Source organism: Hemicordylus capensis, chromosome 8, assembly GCF_027244095.1.
Source record: "Hemicordylus capensis ecotype Gifberg chromosome 8, rHemCap1.1.pri, whole genome shotgun sequence".
Classification (NCBI taxonomy): domain Eukaryota; kingdom Metazoa; phylum Chordata; class Lepidosauria; order Squamata; family Cordylidae; genus Hemicordylus; species Hemicordylus capensis.
The window spans coordinates 29,059,541-29,076,484 of NC_069664.1; the positions used below are offsets into that span (position 1 = coordinate 29,059,541).

Here is a 16,944-nt window from a genome sequence, read left to right on the forward strand (position 1 = left end):
TTTGGCCTCTTGAACTTGCACCCAGTTCCAGGGAGGAGAGCTGGTCTCATGGTAGCAAGCATGACTTGTCCCCCTAGTGAAGCAGAGTCTGCCCTGATTGCATTTGAATGGGAGACTAGAAGTGTGAGCACTGTAAGTTATTCCCCTTAGGGCATGGAGCCACTCTGGGAAGAGCAGAAGGTTTCAAGTTCCCTCCCTGGCAGCATCTCCAAGATGGGGCTGAGAGAGACTCCTGCCTGCAACCTGGGAGAAGCCGCTGCCAGTCTGTGCAGACAATACTGAGCTAGATAGACCAAGGGTCTGACTCAGTATATGGCAGCTGCCTCTGTTCCAGGCCCCCGGTGGATCACTGGGCATGGAGAACGGTGTGGCGGTGCTGTGCCTTTAAGACGGGGCTTGCCAGTGCCAGGGTCTTTGACCTCCTTGTCCTCAGCTGAGTTGGATTAAGAAGTGGGGGGGGGAGGTTGGTGGCTTTAATGCTTGCACATTGTTTCATTTCCCAGGAGTCTGACGGGGCCCCTCGTCCCACACGGCCGGCCTGCCAGGTGCAGCGGGTGCCCCAGTTCCATCTGCCCCGGCATCGGGAGCTCCGGTCAGAACACCAAGCGCTGGGCAGACCCCAGCGCTTGCCGTGGACAGGCTTAGGGAAGGAAGACCAGCCTCTCCTTGCCACTGCGGTGGGAAGCGGAAGGCCAAAGGGGCTGCCACCGCGGAGAGCCCGATGCCCCAAGAGGTGGGGGGATGTGGCAGCTTAGGGCGGGCAGGGGTCCTGGCTCCCTTCCACACACCCTCGCCCACAGCCATGAAGGAATACACGGAGATCATTCTCTACCCTGAAGCGCTGGAGCAGAGCAAGGTGAGTGCAGAAATGCAGGGGGGGAGGGCAGGGCCCTGGGGACTGCAGGAGCTCGGGGGTCTGGCGTCTGTCTCTGGTCAAGGACCAGCCCCGTTTCATTTCTGGAGAGGGGCTTTTTGACGTTTCGAGAGGTTAGGCCCCTTCCCAGGTTTCCAGCCCACCCACTCCCTTCTGCCTGGATCCCTCGGAGTTCTCTAGAAGGGCCTGGAGGAGAGCCCGGCTTGTGGCAGCAAGCATGAATTGCCCCCTTTGCTGCACAGGGCCCACCTGCTCACGGCTCTCTGGTTTCCCCCAGGAGAGTGCCAGCTCCCCCCCTCCACACTTGCCAAGCTTCTTGCTGACCGAGTTCTCCAACCCAGCCCTCGAGAAGGACAGCGAGGCACCAGCCCAGGGTGAACCAGGCGACGAGAACGGCGGCGGCGGCGGCAGCGTGAAGCTCTCCGCCAACGGCTTCGGTATCGATACGAGCCCGATCCAGACATTACACTGTACGAGTGTATAGATGTCTCTATACTCGTACACGGGTTTGTGTGAATGACTGTACCTGTGTTCATTTTCAAAGTGAAACTGGATACAGGCCCTTTAAATGCGGGGTGCAGAGAGGGAGTGTGCTTTTGTGCCTGCGTTCAGCACCATATGTGAATGAGTGTGCCTGTGTACATTGTACACCCGTTGTTGTACGGGTGCTGAACATAACATGTGAATCGGCGAGAGAGGAGAGCAGTCCAGGAGAGCAGTCCATGTGGGGGGAGGGTGCAGAGGCATTAGCGTGCCCCCTCCCAGGGGGGTGTAGCTATAACTGAGCGGATGGGTTCAAAGAACCCGGGGACCCCAGCATCTTCCCACACTGGCCTTTTTTTCAAGAACTTCTGTGCTCTGTTCACTCACGTCTTACAGAACGCTGACGTCGTCTCAAAATCACTGGCTTCCAGTGCCCCAGTTGCTTATTCAGACCTGACCTGCGGTGAGGGTTTTATTGTGCATCATGAAATGCAATTGCAGTTCTAGCAGGTCGGGTATGAACAAATATTCAGTAGGGATGTGCACGGACCCGGTTGGAATGACTGGCGGTTCCGCCGATTCGAAGGTGGGGGGTTGACTTTAAGGGTGGGGGAGGGTCACTTACCCCTCCCTCTGCTTTTCCCCCACCGGCGCTCCATTAGCAAAGGGTCAACTGGGGCAGCAGCATACCTTCCTGCAGCCCCGTTGCCTTGTCGGACCCTACGTCAGCGGAAGTACCCACACACCTGAGGGAGGAAAGCAGAGGGAGGGATAAGTGCACCCTCCCCTGCCCCCCCCCCTGAACTTCCCCCACCCAGTTCCATGCACATCCCTAATATTCAGGCTTTTCAAGGTTGCTGTGTCTTTAAATTCAACACTTGCTCTTTGCGGATTCAGTCTTTCATTCTGCTTCCCAGATGGGGGATTAATGAGTAATTGCCTCCTGAATAGCTTATCTGTGAATTGCCCCAAGTGTGGAATTGCCCCAGGTGGGGATTTAATTACTGGTTTTGTCATCTTGTCTTTTTCTAATTTGCCCCAATAAAAGGAAAGGGGGGGGGATGAAATCAATGGCTAAAGACTCCCTTGCTGCCAAAGCAGAAATCAATAGGGGGCAATTCACAGAGAAGCTGTTCAAGGGGCAAGTGCACACTAATCCCCCAGCCAGGAGCAAGAGCAAGTCAGATAACAGGCAGAAGCCTTTTGACTGGTTTGGTCCCCAAAGGCATCAGTTTCATGACAAATCAACACCGAGCTGCTTTGGTTCTCCATTTGTTCCCAAAGGAGTGCACGCCCCAACTCCTGACCCTGTTTCCGTCCCATTCCCCAGGCAGGATAGGGCTGGGGCTGGGATGGGGGCACACATGTTCTGTGGTGTAGCTGTGACTTGGCACCCTTGCTTCTGGATCTGCAGCCCAACAGGTCCAGGATGTGGCAAGCCGGAAGTTCAAACCAGACTGCAAGTTCTCCTGGCTTTGCGTGGCGATCCTCAGCACGGTCCTTCTGCTGCTCTTGGCCCTACTGGTGGTCATTATCATCCTCTCTCGTAAGTTCCCTGCTTCAAAGCCCTCCTCCTGGGTGCTTTCCAGATTAAACCCTGCAACGGGGTCATGACGTATCTCTGACATGTGCTTCCGCACTTCCTGTGTTGTGACACTGCCTATGCTGACCGCAGGGTGCCATTCATATTCCCAATGCCTTGTTTCGAATTTAATCGCTGCGATATAGTGCTAGGACCTTGTATATCCAACATAAAGAAGTTGCTGTTTTTTCGGGTTGTTAGTTTTCGTGAGACTGCTCCCCCTGCTGGGCACTTTGCTATTTACGTTTTGAATGCGATTTGCCTGAATGGAAGCATTTTGCCGCTGTTGAACAGCTAATCTGGAAAGCACCCAGGTCCCCAGGCCTTCAGAAATGGCCTCAGACTCCCCACCTTCAGCTCAGCCTTCTCATCCCTTTTGCCTTCCCATTCTCTTTCCGGGGCAGCAGAGCTGAAGGCCTCCCAGCCAGCCAGACCCTTGCCTGGAGCTTCTTATGTCCACACCATCACCCACCCCACCTCCGTGCCCAGCACCAGGACTCTCCCGCCTCCTGCAACCGCAGCCACCCCATCCCAGGGAGAGGCACCCAGAGCCACAATGCCAGCGCCCCGTAAGTAGCAAAGCTGTCGTGAAAGCCAGACTCTCTGCTTAAAAGGCATGGCCCTGTACGCACGCCATGGGGGGGCCTACTCTCGGCCAGTTTGCTTGGCATGCAAAAAGTCCCAGGTTCAATCCCTGGCAGCATCTCCAGGGAAGGCTGGAAAAGACTCCAGCCTGCAACCTTGGAGAAGCTGCTGCCAGTCCATGTAAACAACCCTGAGCTAGATGGACCAAGGGTCTGACTCGGTATATGGCAGTTTCCTACGTTTCTGATAATAATATAATATGGGCACAGCTGCAGCTATTTATTTATTTATTTATTTATTTATTTTAATTTATATCCCGCTATTCCTCCCAGGAGCTCAGAGTACATGCTTATTTTTATCCTCGCAGCAACCCTGTGGGGTAGGTTAGGCTGAAAGATACATGACTGGCCAGAGTCACCCAGTGAGTTTCATGGTTGAATGTGGATTCGAACTCGGGTCTTCCCAGTCCTAGTCCCACACCCTAACCACTATGCTATGCTGGCTCTCTGGATTTAGAGATCCCGTGTTTCCAAGCCTCTTAGCAGAGATTCCATATCTTAAATCCACTCACAAGTTCTGGGGGTTTTGTCTCTTGGTCTCCCTTTGCAGCTTGTGGGGGGACCCTGCATGGCCCCAAAGGTTCCTTCAGCTCCCCCAATTACCCAGCCCCCTACCCTCCCAACAGCCTATGCAGATGGCACATCCAGGTGACAGAGGGGATGGCCATCCAGCTGAAGGTGGAAGTGCTGGACATTGAGAGTTCTGCATCCTGCCTGTATGACCGGCTGGAGATTTACAAGGACCAGGATGCTTCCTCGTCGTGGGACGGAAGCAGCAAGTAAGGATCCCTCCTCCCCCGGGTGGGTGGTGTTCACTGCAGCAAAGTCAGCCTGATGAGAGAGAAGGTAATGGTGATTGATAGGGCAGGACCCTGGGTCATAGCAAAGCCTCCCTAAGGTCTGAGGACAAGGTTGGGCGTTCTAAGCGATATTAAAGAATAGCAATAAACAATTTGGATTTAGAGCAGGTCTGTGCCATGGCTGACCCACCAAGCAAAAAGCAGGTTACTTGCCAAATATGAAAGTCCAAGAGTTCCCAACCTAGGGTCATGGATGTAGTTGGGCTACAACTCCCATCAGACTCGGCTGCAATGGCCTTTGGCTTTCGGTTTTAAGCCCATGGCGCTTTCCAGATTACCCGCTACAACTGTGGTGAAATGCTTTGCCTTAGCAGGATCGAATTGAAAACTGTGTCTCTCTCTCTTCCCTTGTGAACATAGTTGCTGTTTCTTGTGAATGGGTCTCCCCCTGGTGGTGGCTGCCGGCCTCTACCCCATGAATGGAAAACTTGGGAACGAACCAGCAGCCCTGTATCGAAATCCCGTGCAAATTCAGAAACCTGGCAGGAGCTTTTGTTCTTTTGATGCTCCACCTCTCCAGAGTTTTCTTTTGAAATTTGAAAACCGCATTGGAAGAGTGTTGTTGTTAGAATCGTAGAATTTCACTCTTGTTTGTTAATTTAAGCATTGAAGCCATATGCAATTTAATCCTGTACACTGCCTAGAGATTTTTATACTAGGCAGTATATAAATTCAATCAATCAATCAATAAAATACTTCTGCAAGGTTTCCCCCTGCCAGAAATCACAACCACCATAACTGAGAATACTGAAAACATCTGAAATAAAATATCAGTCCGGCTTATTTCAGGACTTCTGTCCCACCTTTCCATCCCAGGTGCAGCCTCTCAAAGTATACCCATAAAGATAATGGGATATATGACAAAAGATTCTGATGTTTTGGGCCAGCCGCTCCTCTGTGCTCTCATGCCTTCTCGTTCCCGGGGGCCTTGGGAAAGCACCCACCGGCTTTCCCTTGGCTCCCTTATTTAGCAGGTGTGGTTTTTTGTGTGTGTTTTGGCAGGTTCTGTGGTAACATGGCTCCCCCCACAATCAATACCAACAACAACCGGATGCAAGTTGTCTTTGTCTCGGATGATAACTTTGCCCCCTCGGGTTTCACTGCCTGGTATCGGGCCATTGCACCCAGTGAAAGTAAGTGAGGGCACCCAGTTGGCCGAGGGGAGGAGAAGAGAAGTGCTGTTCCCACAGGGGCTAAGGAGGGTTTGTTTCCAAAGTTCTGTCCAAGCCTTGGATCGCCTTGGTCATCTGGGGAAGGTATTTTATTATGTATGATGCTTATTAGACCTCACTGCAGTGGGGGGTTAAGACCAAGGAGGGGGTACTAAAGCGTAGACTCCATAGAAGAGAGGGCACTACACATGGCAAGGGGGACATTTTGCCATGGTGGTTTGAAACGGAGATGATGGTTGTGTTTGTACAAATGAAAAATGCTGAGTGATGTTCAGTTTCCAGATTAGCTGAGCTTTTAATTATAACCCATGGTCACGTGAGTACCTGTGCTCCTTTTGTACTGGGGCCCTGGGGAAATTCTAGATCTGGGGAAGGCACTGAAGCACAAACCTTCAGCTTCCAACAGGTCTGAGACTGCTTTGAAACCGGGTGCAACCAGGATACTACTGCAAGTATGGTATTTATAGACTGCTTTTCAACCAAAGTTGAAGAATAAACAAATAAGATGGCCCCCACCGCCCCCTGCCCCCCACTCACGGGCAAGGGCTTACAATCTTAAAAAACGAAACAAACAAGAAGAAGGTAGACACCAGCAGCAGCCACTGGAGAGGTGCTGTGCTGGGGTTGGATAAGGCCAGTTGCTCTCCCCTTGCTAAATACAAGAGGACCACGCCTTTAAAAGGTGCCTCTTTGCTCAGCTAGCAGGGCAGCGACTCTTAGAACACCACCCGGGAACCCAGAGGACTGGCTCTTCTGCTCCCATAATCAGGCTCCTGACGGAGACCTCAGCAGCCCCCTCGCTGAGACTGAGCTCCAAGGGCGGGGGGGGCGGCGGGGGTCCTGGGGGCTTGGAACTGGTTTCCATGCAGTTTCACAGGGGCTTGAATGATCAGCTTCTTGTCCTTCAGGGGCATTTGTCTGTTCTAGAGAACTGCTCCTGGGAAGAGTTTCTCTGCGATCAAGGACGCTGCCTGTCCCCAGCCTTTGTGTGTGACGGTCACCCCGACTGTGTCGACCAGAGAGATGAAGCCAACTGCAGCACGAAGCACAACGGTACGGCTTGCGGTCAGCACGGGGGGGATGCAGCAGCGGGGAGCGGAGACTGGTTGCCCACTAGATTGTCATGGGCATGCTGGAAGACTCCAAGGAGGAGTTGGAGACAGAGACAGAGCTGACAGCAGAGGAGGGCAGGCAAGGACCAGAGGTTGCAAAGGAGAGTGGGTCCGACACACAGGGAGTTGAAGATGAGTTTAAGCCGGGTGAGGCAGCTCTTGTGGAGGAGGCGCAACCAGTCTCAGCTGTGGAGAGGCGCTGATCCAAGAGATAGCAAGAGCTAAGAAGCCGCATGTGTGGAACAACAGGCAAAGCTGCTGACTCAGCAACTCTTAATTAACAGCACCGGGGGGCTCAGCCTATTTAAGACGCCTGTAACATACCTTCCCTGCTGATAGCAACAACAGTTTCTTGCGTGCTAATCGGCTGTGTTCCTATATTGCTTTGACCGTGTTTGGACTCTGGACTGTGTTGACCTTGCCTGTGGATTTCGCTTTGGATTCTGTTGGATTTTTGGACTGACTCAGACTGGACCTCGTTTGGAGAATTTATTCCTGTCGAATTTTGCTGTTCTGCTTCTGCCCCCATTGCGCTTCGTCTGGCTAGCCTGACAGATTTACGACATAGATCTCGCCCCTCTGTTGCTGCGAGGGTGCAGTGGAGGGATTGGCTGTGCCTCTTAGTCCCAGTCAGTTGACCCCAGCCCTGTGGGCAACAGACACCTGCCTGCCTGGGTGGACTTTTCTGGGAGATAAACCCCAGGCTCAGCTATGCTAGTGTCAGACTTGAGAGCTGTTGAAATTGAGGGACCTTCTTGCCTCCTCCTTCACTTTTACTGATCTTATCCTCTGTTGTGAACGTTAATTGTTCCCTACTTTGAAGATTGACGGGTGGGTTAAAAATGCCCCAATCAATTAATGAGCACAGGGCTTCTCAAGTTTGAGTCCCCCGACGTTGTTAGACAACAATTCCCATCATTCTCAACCACAGTGGCTGATGGGAGCAGTTGCCCAACCATTTCTGAGGACTCAATTTGAGAGGCGCTGGATCAATCAATCCTCATGCAATGTATACATTCTCAGGCAAGCCCGTTCACCATGGCAATGTGTTTCCTTCCAGAATGTGGGGGCACCCTGACCGACTTGGAGGGACAGTTCTTCTCCCCCAATTATCCTCATCCATACCCACCTCTTCAGGTGAGTGATCCTGGAGTCAAGCCCCGGACTGGCAAAAAGACTCACCTTCACTCTTTCTATGCCATACTAGTCCGCATGTGCTCTACACATTTTCCCCAAGCCCCACAAACTAGGGTGTTTCCATGCACTGGCTTGGAATGAAATGTATAGCACTGTCTTTGCGGGATTCCTGTTGGGAATCACCAGGGCTCAGACCCTGGACCCAATGAGATCTCCTCTGAAGATGTGCACTTGGAGAAAAAAATCTGAGCTCTTGCTTAGAGTAGGCCTGCACATATTGTCGAGTAGGCTAACACATGCTCTACACATAAGGCCCGGCGGGGATGAATCCAGCCTGGGCACTTTCCAGATTACATGCTACAACAGGGGTAAAATGCCACCACAAGTAACTAATAACTGCTTTCATTAATATTTTGAAGCATTCATTTGAATGTAATAATGCACTGAACATTGACCTCGGCCCCTGCACACCCTGTCGTAGCTGGTTCCAGAAATGGGGGTATTGAGCTATGCACCTCAGATTCAGAGCAAACTCCTTGCAGGACCCCCTCTCCATCCAGTTGAGGACCCAGCCACCCGCCCCGTTACCTGCTGCCATGTTGGGCCGTGCTAGGAGCTCATGATCTGGACCTTCGCCCTGGTGGCTCCATCTGCATGGAGAACTGCCTTTCTCTTTCAGCTCTGTCTCTGGCTGATCTCGGTTCCTCCGGGACACGTGATTGACCTCCATTTCCACAACTTCAGCCTGGAATCTCAGGAAGACTGCAACTACGACTTCGTGGAGGTCTATGACAGCGGAGGAATGGGCACGACCAGCGTCATGGGGAAGTAAGGCGGCTTCGCGTTCCCATCAGGGGCGGGAGATCTAGAGATGGTCATTTTCAGAGCAGTTACTCAGTCGCAGCCGGGCTGGATGGTGGCATGCTGAGGTCCTAAGTGACAGCATGCCGAGCTTAAAAGACGCTGCCAGTCAGTGTAGACCATAGTGAGCCAGATGGACCAGTGGTCTGACTCAGTAGAAGGCCGGCAGCTTCCTAGGTAACTGCATCTCCCATTTCCCCTTCTTCTTTTCTCAGGTTCTGCAGCTCTGACCTGCCCCCAGTCCTCACCTCGTCACAACATGTCATGACCATCCTGTTCGTGGCAGATGAGGGCGTGGCGGACATTGGGTTCTTTGCCACCTACCATGCCCACAACACCACAGAAAGTAGGTGATGCTGCCGCCTGGGCCTTCGTCTCCCACCAGCTGAGGTAGAATGGGCTGGCCGCCTCTCTTCCTCATGGTTGCCCGGACACCCTTCCGCCAGTGGCTGCCACACTCTCCCTTTCCTCTAGAACTGGCACCCTTGCTGTGTTCACTTTTTACAGAGATTTCAGACGGCGGCACTGATAAATCACTGCCTTCCTGTGTGTATGTGTGGGGTTTCCCCACCCCCACCCCAGATCTGATTTGTGGTGATTTTATTTTTTGTTCCAATAAAACACCATTGCCGCACTCGCCAGCCAGATTCAGGGCTACCGAAGTGCTGCGAAGGCTTTTCAGTGTGGCTGTGTCTTTAGATCTTCTTCTTTGAATTGCCCCTTAATTGCCCCAGTTTCTACCTGGGCTGGCCCGTCCACTAGGCAGACCTAGGCGGTTGTCTAGGGCACCATTTTGGGGGCAGGCGGGCACATAAACAGTGCCAGAATATAGCACTGCCAATATTTTCCTCTCTCCCTCTTGTATTGCCCCCCTGAAGTATTGCACAGTGGTGTAAGAATGCAAGATGTAATCCTGCCCCCCCCCCCGCTGCTCCCCAAAAGGCCTGCCCATTCTGGACCCCCAAATACACAGTCCTCTTTGCTCATTGAACCTCAGCCCCCAGTACACACCCTCTCCTGAAGATGAATTGGCATTCACCCTCGGCATTCATTTCCAGAAGGAAATGGTCTCAGGCTGGATTTCCAAATCAACAGCACCATCTTTTCATCTCTGAAGTGTTAAGAGTGTTGCCCCTGTATTAGACTGTGGGAACTCTCTCCCACTGTATCCCCAAACCTGTCCAGGCGACCCAATTGCTGGCCCTCGGCCTGGGCATGGCTCGGCTGGGGGGCAGGCGGGGGCAAAGTCCAGCTTCTCCCAGGGCACCAAAACCCCCAGGATTGGCCTGGCGGCTGCATCCCCAAACAGCAGTGGCGCTTCTGCCTCTTGCCACGTCTATTTTACACTCTCTCCACGTTGGAAGTTTTCTCAACAGGGCCTCTGCTGATGATGTCGAAAGGTGGCGTGTCAGGAGGAGGGTCCCTCTGGCCCGTGTCTCCTGAGAAGAGCAGCCTTTGCCGATTCCCAAACTCTTGCTGGTCTGGGATTGCTGACACGTCGGCAGTTAAGCAGCGGGTGGGGGTGGGGGTTCCATTTGTTTATTTCCATAATTATTGCTTAGCCTTACAGCCAGAAAGTTCCATCTGTCCGGGAGAAAAAAATCCCTAGAGGGAATGGGAATGCCGCCAGCATTGTGTTCTCTCTCATGCAAAGGTTGTTTCGAAATCGGTAGAACATCGGACTCTGAGCCACCAGACTTTAAGCTTCTGGGCTACCTTTTCACACTCCCCTGAATAGCAGGGAAATCTAGGCAGAGCACAATTCAGTATGGATTTCTTGGGAGGAGAGAGCCCTGCAGAACGAATGTTTTTGGTTTGGGTTTGGATTTGGCCGCATTTGCTTTATTTGCAAATATGCAAGTGGAGCAGAGGCAAGTGGCGGGATCTCCTAGGAACATAGGAACTTGCCTTCTGCCAAGTCAGACCCTTGGTCCATCTAGCTCAGGGTTGTCTACCCAGACTGGCAGCGGCTTCTCCAAGGCTGCAGGCAGGAGTCTCTCTCAGCCCCATCTGGAGATGCTGCCGGGGAGAGAACTCGGAAGCAGTGCTCCCTCTAACAGGGATTCCCAGATGTTGTTGACTACAGCTCCCATAATCCCCAAGCAAAAGCCATTGCCGCTGGGGGATCCTGGGAGTTGTAGTTAACAACATCTGGAATCCCTGTTAGAGGGAACACTGCTTGGAACCTTCTGCATGCAAACAGGCAGGTGTGCTCTTCCCAGAGTGTCCCCGTCCCCTAAGGGGAATATTACAGTGCTCTGCTCACACACATAAGTGCCCATTCAAATGCAAACTTGGGTGGACTCTGCTTAGTAAAGGGGACAATTCTGACTTGCTACCTCAAGACCAGCTCTCTTCCTTGAGGAGATGCTACAAGGCAGTAGATCTATTACCCCACATCAGAGAGAGTGAGAAACTGCTTTTCCAAACTGCCTTCAGCCAACTCGTGATGTTATTTCTCTGCACCTTGGTCTCTTTCAAAGGGCTCACTCCAGGTTTCTGAAAATTGGGTCCCCAGATGATGTTGGACTACAACTCCCATCATCCCAGCTGCAACAGCCAAAGGACCCAAGTTTCAGAACCCCTATGCTAACTGCTTGTTCTTCACACACACCTGCTGGCCCCTCCTCTTAGCTGAAGGGTGCCACAGACCCCAGCCTCTGATGGGTGTCTCATCCAAAGAGAAGGGAGAGATTGCCAGCTGTCTCCGGAGCATTCGCTCTTCTCAGCCTGCTGCTAACCTAACAACAACAATAGCAATAGCCAGCCACAAGCCATCACGCTGCCTTCCAGAGTTTTGACATTCTCGGGTCTGGCTTTTAGCCAGGCAGACAGATTACCACTTTGGACAAAATGTTTGCATGCCTGTGAACAGTTGCCTGAGAAACTTGATAGCTCTGAGATGGAACCTGACTGACTTGCTTGATCGGGTTTATGTAAAAAGACATCTTAACTTTGGAAATTCCAGTCCCAACAATTTAATGTGTTGCTTCGGCGGACTGGCGACAATCAAGAACATTTTGCACGACCTCAGCTCCTGGTCAGATTATGGAGCGTAAGAGCATAAGAACAGCCCTGCTGGATCAGGCCCAAGGAGGCCCATCTTGAAAGGGGCGTGCCCTCTCTCCTGCTGTTACTCCCCTGCAACTGGTATTCAGAGGCATCCTGCCTCTGAGGCTGGAGGTGAAGAAAGAAATCGGTTAGGCGGGTTAATAAGCAGAAGGGGAAATCAAACGGTTTGTGTGCTGTCTCTCAGTGATGTCAGGATCAAGGCAATGGGAGGTTCCAAGTTTGCACCAAAGCAAGTGGAATTCTGGGAGTTTGGATGTTGCACAGCAGTAACTTGATAAGGAGTTGAACCAAGTCCACACACACACACACACACACACACACACACACACACACACACACACACAATTTCTAGCAAATTCTCAGTGCTCCTTTCGCCTGAGATGAAGTCGCAAACATGATAAACAGGCTCCGGTCCCTCATGTGGAGTTTCCCATTTTTGCAAAGGTGAAGATTTTTTATCTGGGGCGGGGTGTGTTGGGGGGGGGGAGATTAAGTGAGGTGCTGAAGGTCATGCTCAGAATTCTGTGGCAGAGCTTGGAAAAGAACCTGAATCTCAGAATGGCCCACCTTGAGCCCCTGCTGCCTCCTACGGAAAGGAAGGTCCCCTGTGTTGCCTGAAGGCCACTCCAAGGCCAAGCCTGCCATTTAGCAGAGACCAGCTGGGTAGTTAGCCATGCCTTCTGCTGTCCTCTCTGTTGCCCCCACCCACTCCCAGAAACATGCGGCCCCTCCGAGTTCTCCTGCAGGAACGGCGAATGCCGAGCCCAGCAGCTGGTGTGCGACGGTTGGAGCGACTGCTGGGACGGAAGCGACGAGCACAACTGCAGCAGCAGCAGCAGCACAAGCAGCAACCCCTCTTACCCGTCCGTAGGTGAGTGGCAGCCCCTTACAGGGCTAGATTCCTGCCCTGGCCAAAGCCTGCTGCCCTTGGCTGGGAAGTGAGTCGTGACCCTTCCTGATCACTCAAGCCCGGATCTCTCCTGCTTGAATCTCACCTCTCTGCCATGGCGCCAAGCTCCGCCTCGACAGTGATACGCACCTACCTTAAAGGGCGGTTGTGATTTCAAGGCGGTGCATTTAAAGAGCTTTGGAGGCTCTAAAAAGCTACATAAAGGCTGCTCTCGCTCTTAGGAAAACTGCAAGGCCATCCCTGGCTCTCCAATACACCCTCCGTCCCCAGGCCAGAGCCCTTAGCAGGACCTCCTCCCCACCCGAACGGCTGAAAATCGAACCTCCGTGTCCATAAGCAGTCTACCGCAGTGGCTGGGGAGAAAGCAGCAACTGTTTGAAGGCCATGCCGCCCTCTTCGAGCCCTGCTTTGGACTTCCCCGAGGCGGCTGGCCAGATGCTGCTGCTGGAAACAGGATTGCGGACGGTTGGTCTGATCAGTCGTGCCTGAGCTGACCTGCCACCTCTCCTCTTCCCGCTGCAGAGCTGTCCTGTGAGCCCGTGAGGGTGGAGATGTGCCTGGGGGTCAGCTACAACGCCACCTATTTCCCCAACATCTGGCTGAACATCCCAGACCAACAGCAGGCGGCCGAAGTGCTCCAGGACTATCTGGTGAGCTCCACAGAGGGTGGGGAAGAGGAGAGGGCGGGCGGGCGGCAGCCGGCCTGTGGAGGGGGCCAGGGAGGGCTCTGCAAGGGCGGCCCCTTCGTGAGGCGAGGCAGTCGCCTCAGGGGGCAGATGTATCGGGGCACCAGGAGGGCAGCAAGATGCCGCTGGAGCAGCTCTTGGGGCCCAACCTCTCCCTCGGCAACCTTGCAAGGCGCTTCGCCTCTCCTCGCCTGCTTTGCAAAGTGGGTCAGGCTGAGGAGGGGCTGCTGGCCACCTTTATTATTTATTATCTATTATTCTTTATTAGATTTGTATACCGCCCTTCCCAAAATGGCCCCGGGCGTTCCCCCACACACACACACACACTCCCTGCCGCCCATGCACTTTCAGAGTTTGCTAAGCTTGGTTTTGAAAGGGGGCTGCCCCTCACCACGGGCACGCTGTGGAGCAAGCCAGCCAGCATTTGGCACCTGGCCTCGGGCATCACCGTGACTTGGGCCGCCGCAGTGCTTTGCATCGGGTAGCGAGTGCAAGAGACGCAAAGTCGTGGCGCATCTTCAGGTTTGGCTTCCTAGCACACTGCTCTGCCCTGAGAGGTGTTCGCACCACTTGCAAGTGATATTCAAAAGTGCTGTTATCACCTTTCAAGCCCCCTTCATAGCTCCAGCTTAATAGACTGGGGGGAACCTCTCCCTGCCTGAGACCCAGGAGAGTCACTGCCAGTCGGTGTAGGCAGCACAGGGCTAGGTAGACCAAGGGTCTGACTCAGTCGGAAGCGGCTTCATGTGTGCCTGTGAAACAGGGACGGAATGAGCGTTCAAGACCCGGCTGCGTTCCGCCTGACCAAGCCCTCCCTGCCTGTCTCTTTCGCTTTCCAGATGCTGAAAGACCTCTCTTGCTACCCATCCCTCCGCTTGCTGCTCTGTGGCCTCTTCGTGCCCAAATGCACGCCCAACGGGGGCATTCTGCAGCCCTGCCGCTCCGTGTGCCGGCTAGCCGAGCAGCGCTGCCAGGAGTCTCTCCGTCTGCTGGGCACCCCCTGGCCTCTGAACTGCAACTTTTTGCCCGATTCCAGCAACCCTTTGGAGTGCTTCCTACCCTGAAGGACTGCTCCGACTGGAGAACGGCAGACCTAATGCTCCAGGGGCTGCGGGGCCCAACACCCCAGTTCTCCTGGCCTGGAGGGAGCCCCTCGGGAGACCGCCAGCTCCGACCAAGAAGAGCTTGGGATCTGGCCACACCAGGGTTGACCCTCCTGGGTCACCCATGAAGGAGCCTTTGGAGCAAGCCCTCGGCAAGAGGGAGACACAGGGTGGGAAACCAGGGGCACAATCTAGCTCAATGGGCCCCACCTCCAACCCCCTGCTTTCCCTCCCTGTTGGATTTTAGATTGTAAGTCCCTCAGGGCAGGGACCTGTCCTCTTTTGCTCTGCTCCTTGACGTCCAGACATAACAGCCACGAGAGAGGCTGCACAGTCCTCTGTAATCTCACTAGGAAGGGCTGTGTTTCGTCGATCCATTAAAAAAGGTCCCACCTGGATTTAAGAGGTGTCTCTTAGCAATCAGGCATCCAGGCTTCTTTTAATGTTGCTTTGAGTGTCAGCACTTACAAGCTCACTGCTGGCAGGAAAAGGAGGGAATGCCTCTGAGCACAAGGCTCCTCTCTTATCAAAATGATAGGCAAGTTTATGCAGATTTAATGGATTAACTGAATGCCATACGATTAGTTCCACTCAGAGATGATTAATGGAATGACGTCCCAAACAATAATGCTTGGCTATTTTAATTGACCAGAAGCTAGCTCCACTTGTTCGCTTCTAGTACAGCTCTGTGTTGTCCTTGAGTAATGGACTGCATGGTGAATTTTCAGGCATCTCTGTTCCAGCTCCGTCCTCCTCTCTCGGGGCATCTGGGCACCCAAGGCTGAGAACCCCGGTGCGATTCAGAGCGTCTGGGCCTCAGGGCTGGCCTGTATACTAGACAGAGTGAGGCAGTCATCTAGGGCACCTGTTCTCATGGGGGGCGCATAAACAACGCCAGAAGATAGCCCTGCCAGTTTCCCCTCTCTCCCTGCAGTGATGAGGTGTGTTCGGCGGTGTGAGAATGTATGATGCGATCCTGCCCCCTGCTCGTCTTCCAAGGCCCTGCTACACCCCAAAATGCAGTCTTCTTTGCCTAATACACTCCCCCTCTTGAAGACAACTGGACTGCCTCAGTGTTGATTTCCAGAAAGAAATGCTCTCGGGCTAGATTTCCAGATTAACAGCCACGATTGTTCATCTCTGAAGTGTTAAGAGTTTTGCCCTCCTCATAGACTGTTAACTCACTCCCCGTCCCCTTGTGTTCTCAAACCAGCATGGGGCCCGGGCTAGTCATTGGCTGATCATCTGTGCAGCCTGGTCATCTGAACTACTCACTTGGAAGATGATGGACTCATCACCTTGGAAGGGGGCACCTGTACTGCAGATGCACATGTAAATGTTTCCTCCCGTTAAAATCTCCCCATCCATGGAAAACTAGCATATCCAGGAGCAGACTAGGGCCATTTCCTGTGGCTGGCATGCTAGTTTTCCTTGGGCAGGGAGATTTTAATGGGAGGAGACATTTGCATGTGCACCTGCAGTACAGGCGCCCCCTTCCAGGTGATGAGTGCAATAGTGCATCGTCCTGTGGGCATGCCAGCCACCGGACGTGAGCCTAGCTAAGCCTTCTCCTGGATCTGCTAGTTTTCCGAGTGCAGGCAGTGGGTGTGGTGTTCCTGATGGCAGAGCACCAGGCAGGCTTGAGCTTGCAGCCTGCCGCTGTGGTGGAAGCGCAGGGCTGCTGCACCACAGAACTTCATTAGCGGGGCTTATTCGCTGCCGTCAGCACCGCTCCATCCTGTCGTGGTTTGCGTTCTCTGAGATCATGGTCACGCTTCAATCTGGGAAGCATCACACCAAGACAAGGGAGGAGCTGATGGGGAAGGCGGCTGGCAAGAGCCGTGTCTGCAGAAGCGATCAGGGGGTTACGCCTGTCCGGCAGCTGCTGCTACTCTCAAAGCAGAGAAAACAGCCAGGAGTCCGACCAAGGAGCCACGAACCCCAGTCCTGCCTGCCAAAGCCTGCAGACAGGTCACAGGGGCGCGTGCCCTGCTCACGCTGCTTGTCCGCTGGGACGGGCTGTTTGCAGCAAGCAGGCAGGCAGGCGGGTGGGCAACAGCCCCCTTTCCGTGGCAGGTTGCGCGGCAAATGCCTGGCACCCATTTGACCCCTTGGACAGGGCTGCTGGCTTGCAGAAAACACGGCGCCAAATGGGTCAATGGTCTGATTCGGTATAAGGGAGCCTCCTAGGTTCCAGTATAAGCTTTAGCTAAAGGGTCCAATCTGCGCAGAAGGCAGTATAAAATGGTCCTAGTGCGGGTGGCACGCAATAACTGCCATGAGCGATGTCTTCAGACTTCTAACCTGCCTTCTTTCTAAGGTTTGGAGTAGACAGCAGCCATATTCTTGTGCTTAGCAATCACTGTGTGCTGCCAGCCTGTAGAGGGATGGAGCCTCCATCTACAGAGGCAATCTACCACTGAATGCCAGTTGCTAAGGACAAACAGC

At 53.5% G+C, this 16,944-nt stretch overlaps 1 protein-coding gene across 2 annotated transcripts; it reads left to right on the forward strand.

Annotated features, from left to right (window-relative positions):
* The first annotated feature begins 748 nt into the window (after positions 1-748).
* Positions 749-15,442, forward strand: MFRP (membrane frizzled-related protein). Of its 2 annotated transcripts, XM_053269918.1 has the most exons (12): positions 749-856; positions 1,152-1,311; positions 2,772-2,903; positions 4,134-4,362; positions 5,446-5,576; positions 6,543-6,668; positions 7,788-7,864; positions 8,544-8,692; positions 8,941-9,071; positions 12,513-12,668; positions 13,230-13,357; positions 14,233-15,442. In XM_053269918.1, the coding sequence occupies exons 1-12, from the start codon at positions 803-805 to the stop codon at positions 14,455-14,457; spliced, it is 1,698 nt and encodes a 565-aa protein (XP_053125893.1). In that variant the 5' UTR covers positions 749-802; the 3' UTR covers positions 14,458-15,442. The 2 variants fall into 2 exon arrangements, with proteins under 2 accessions (XP_053125893.1, XP_053125894.1); XM_053269919.1 differs by lacking the exons at positions 749-856; positions 1,152-1,311; positions 2,772-2,903 and adding an exon at positions 3,436-3,508.
* Positions 15,443-16,944: the final 1,502 nt, after the last annotated feature.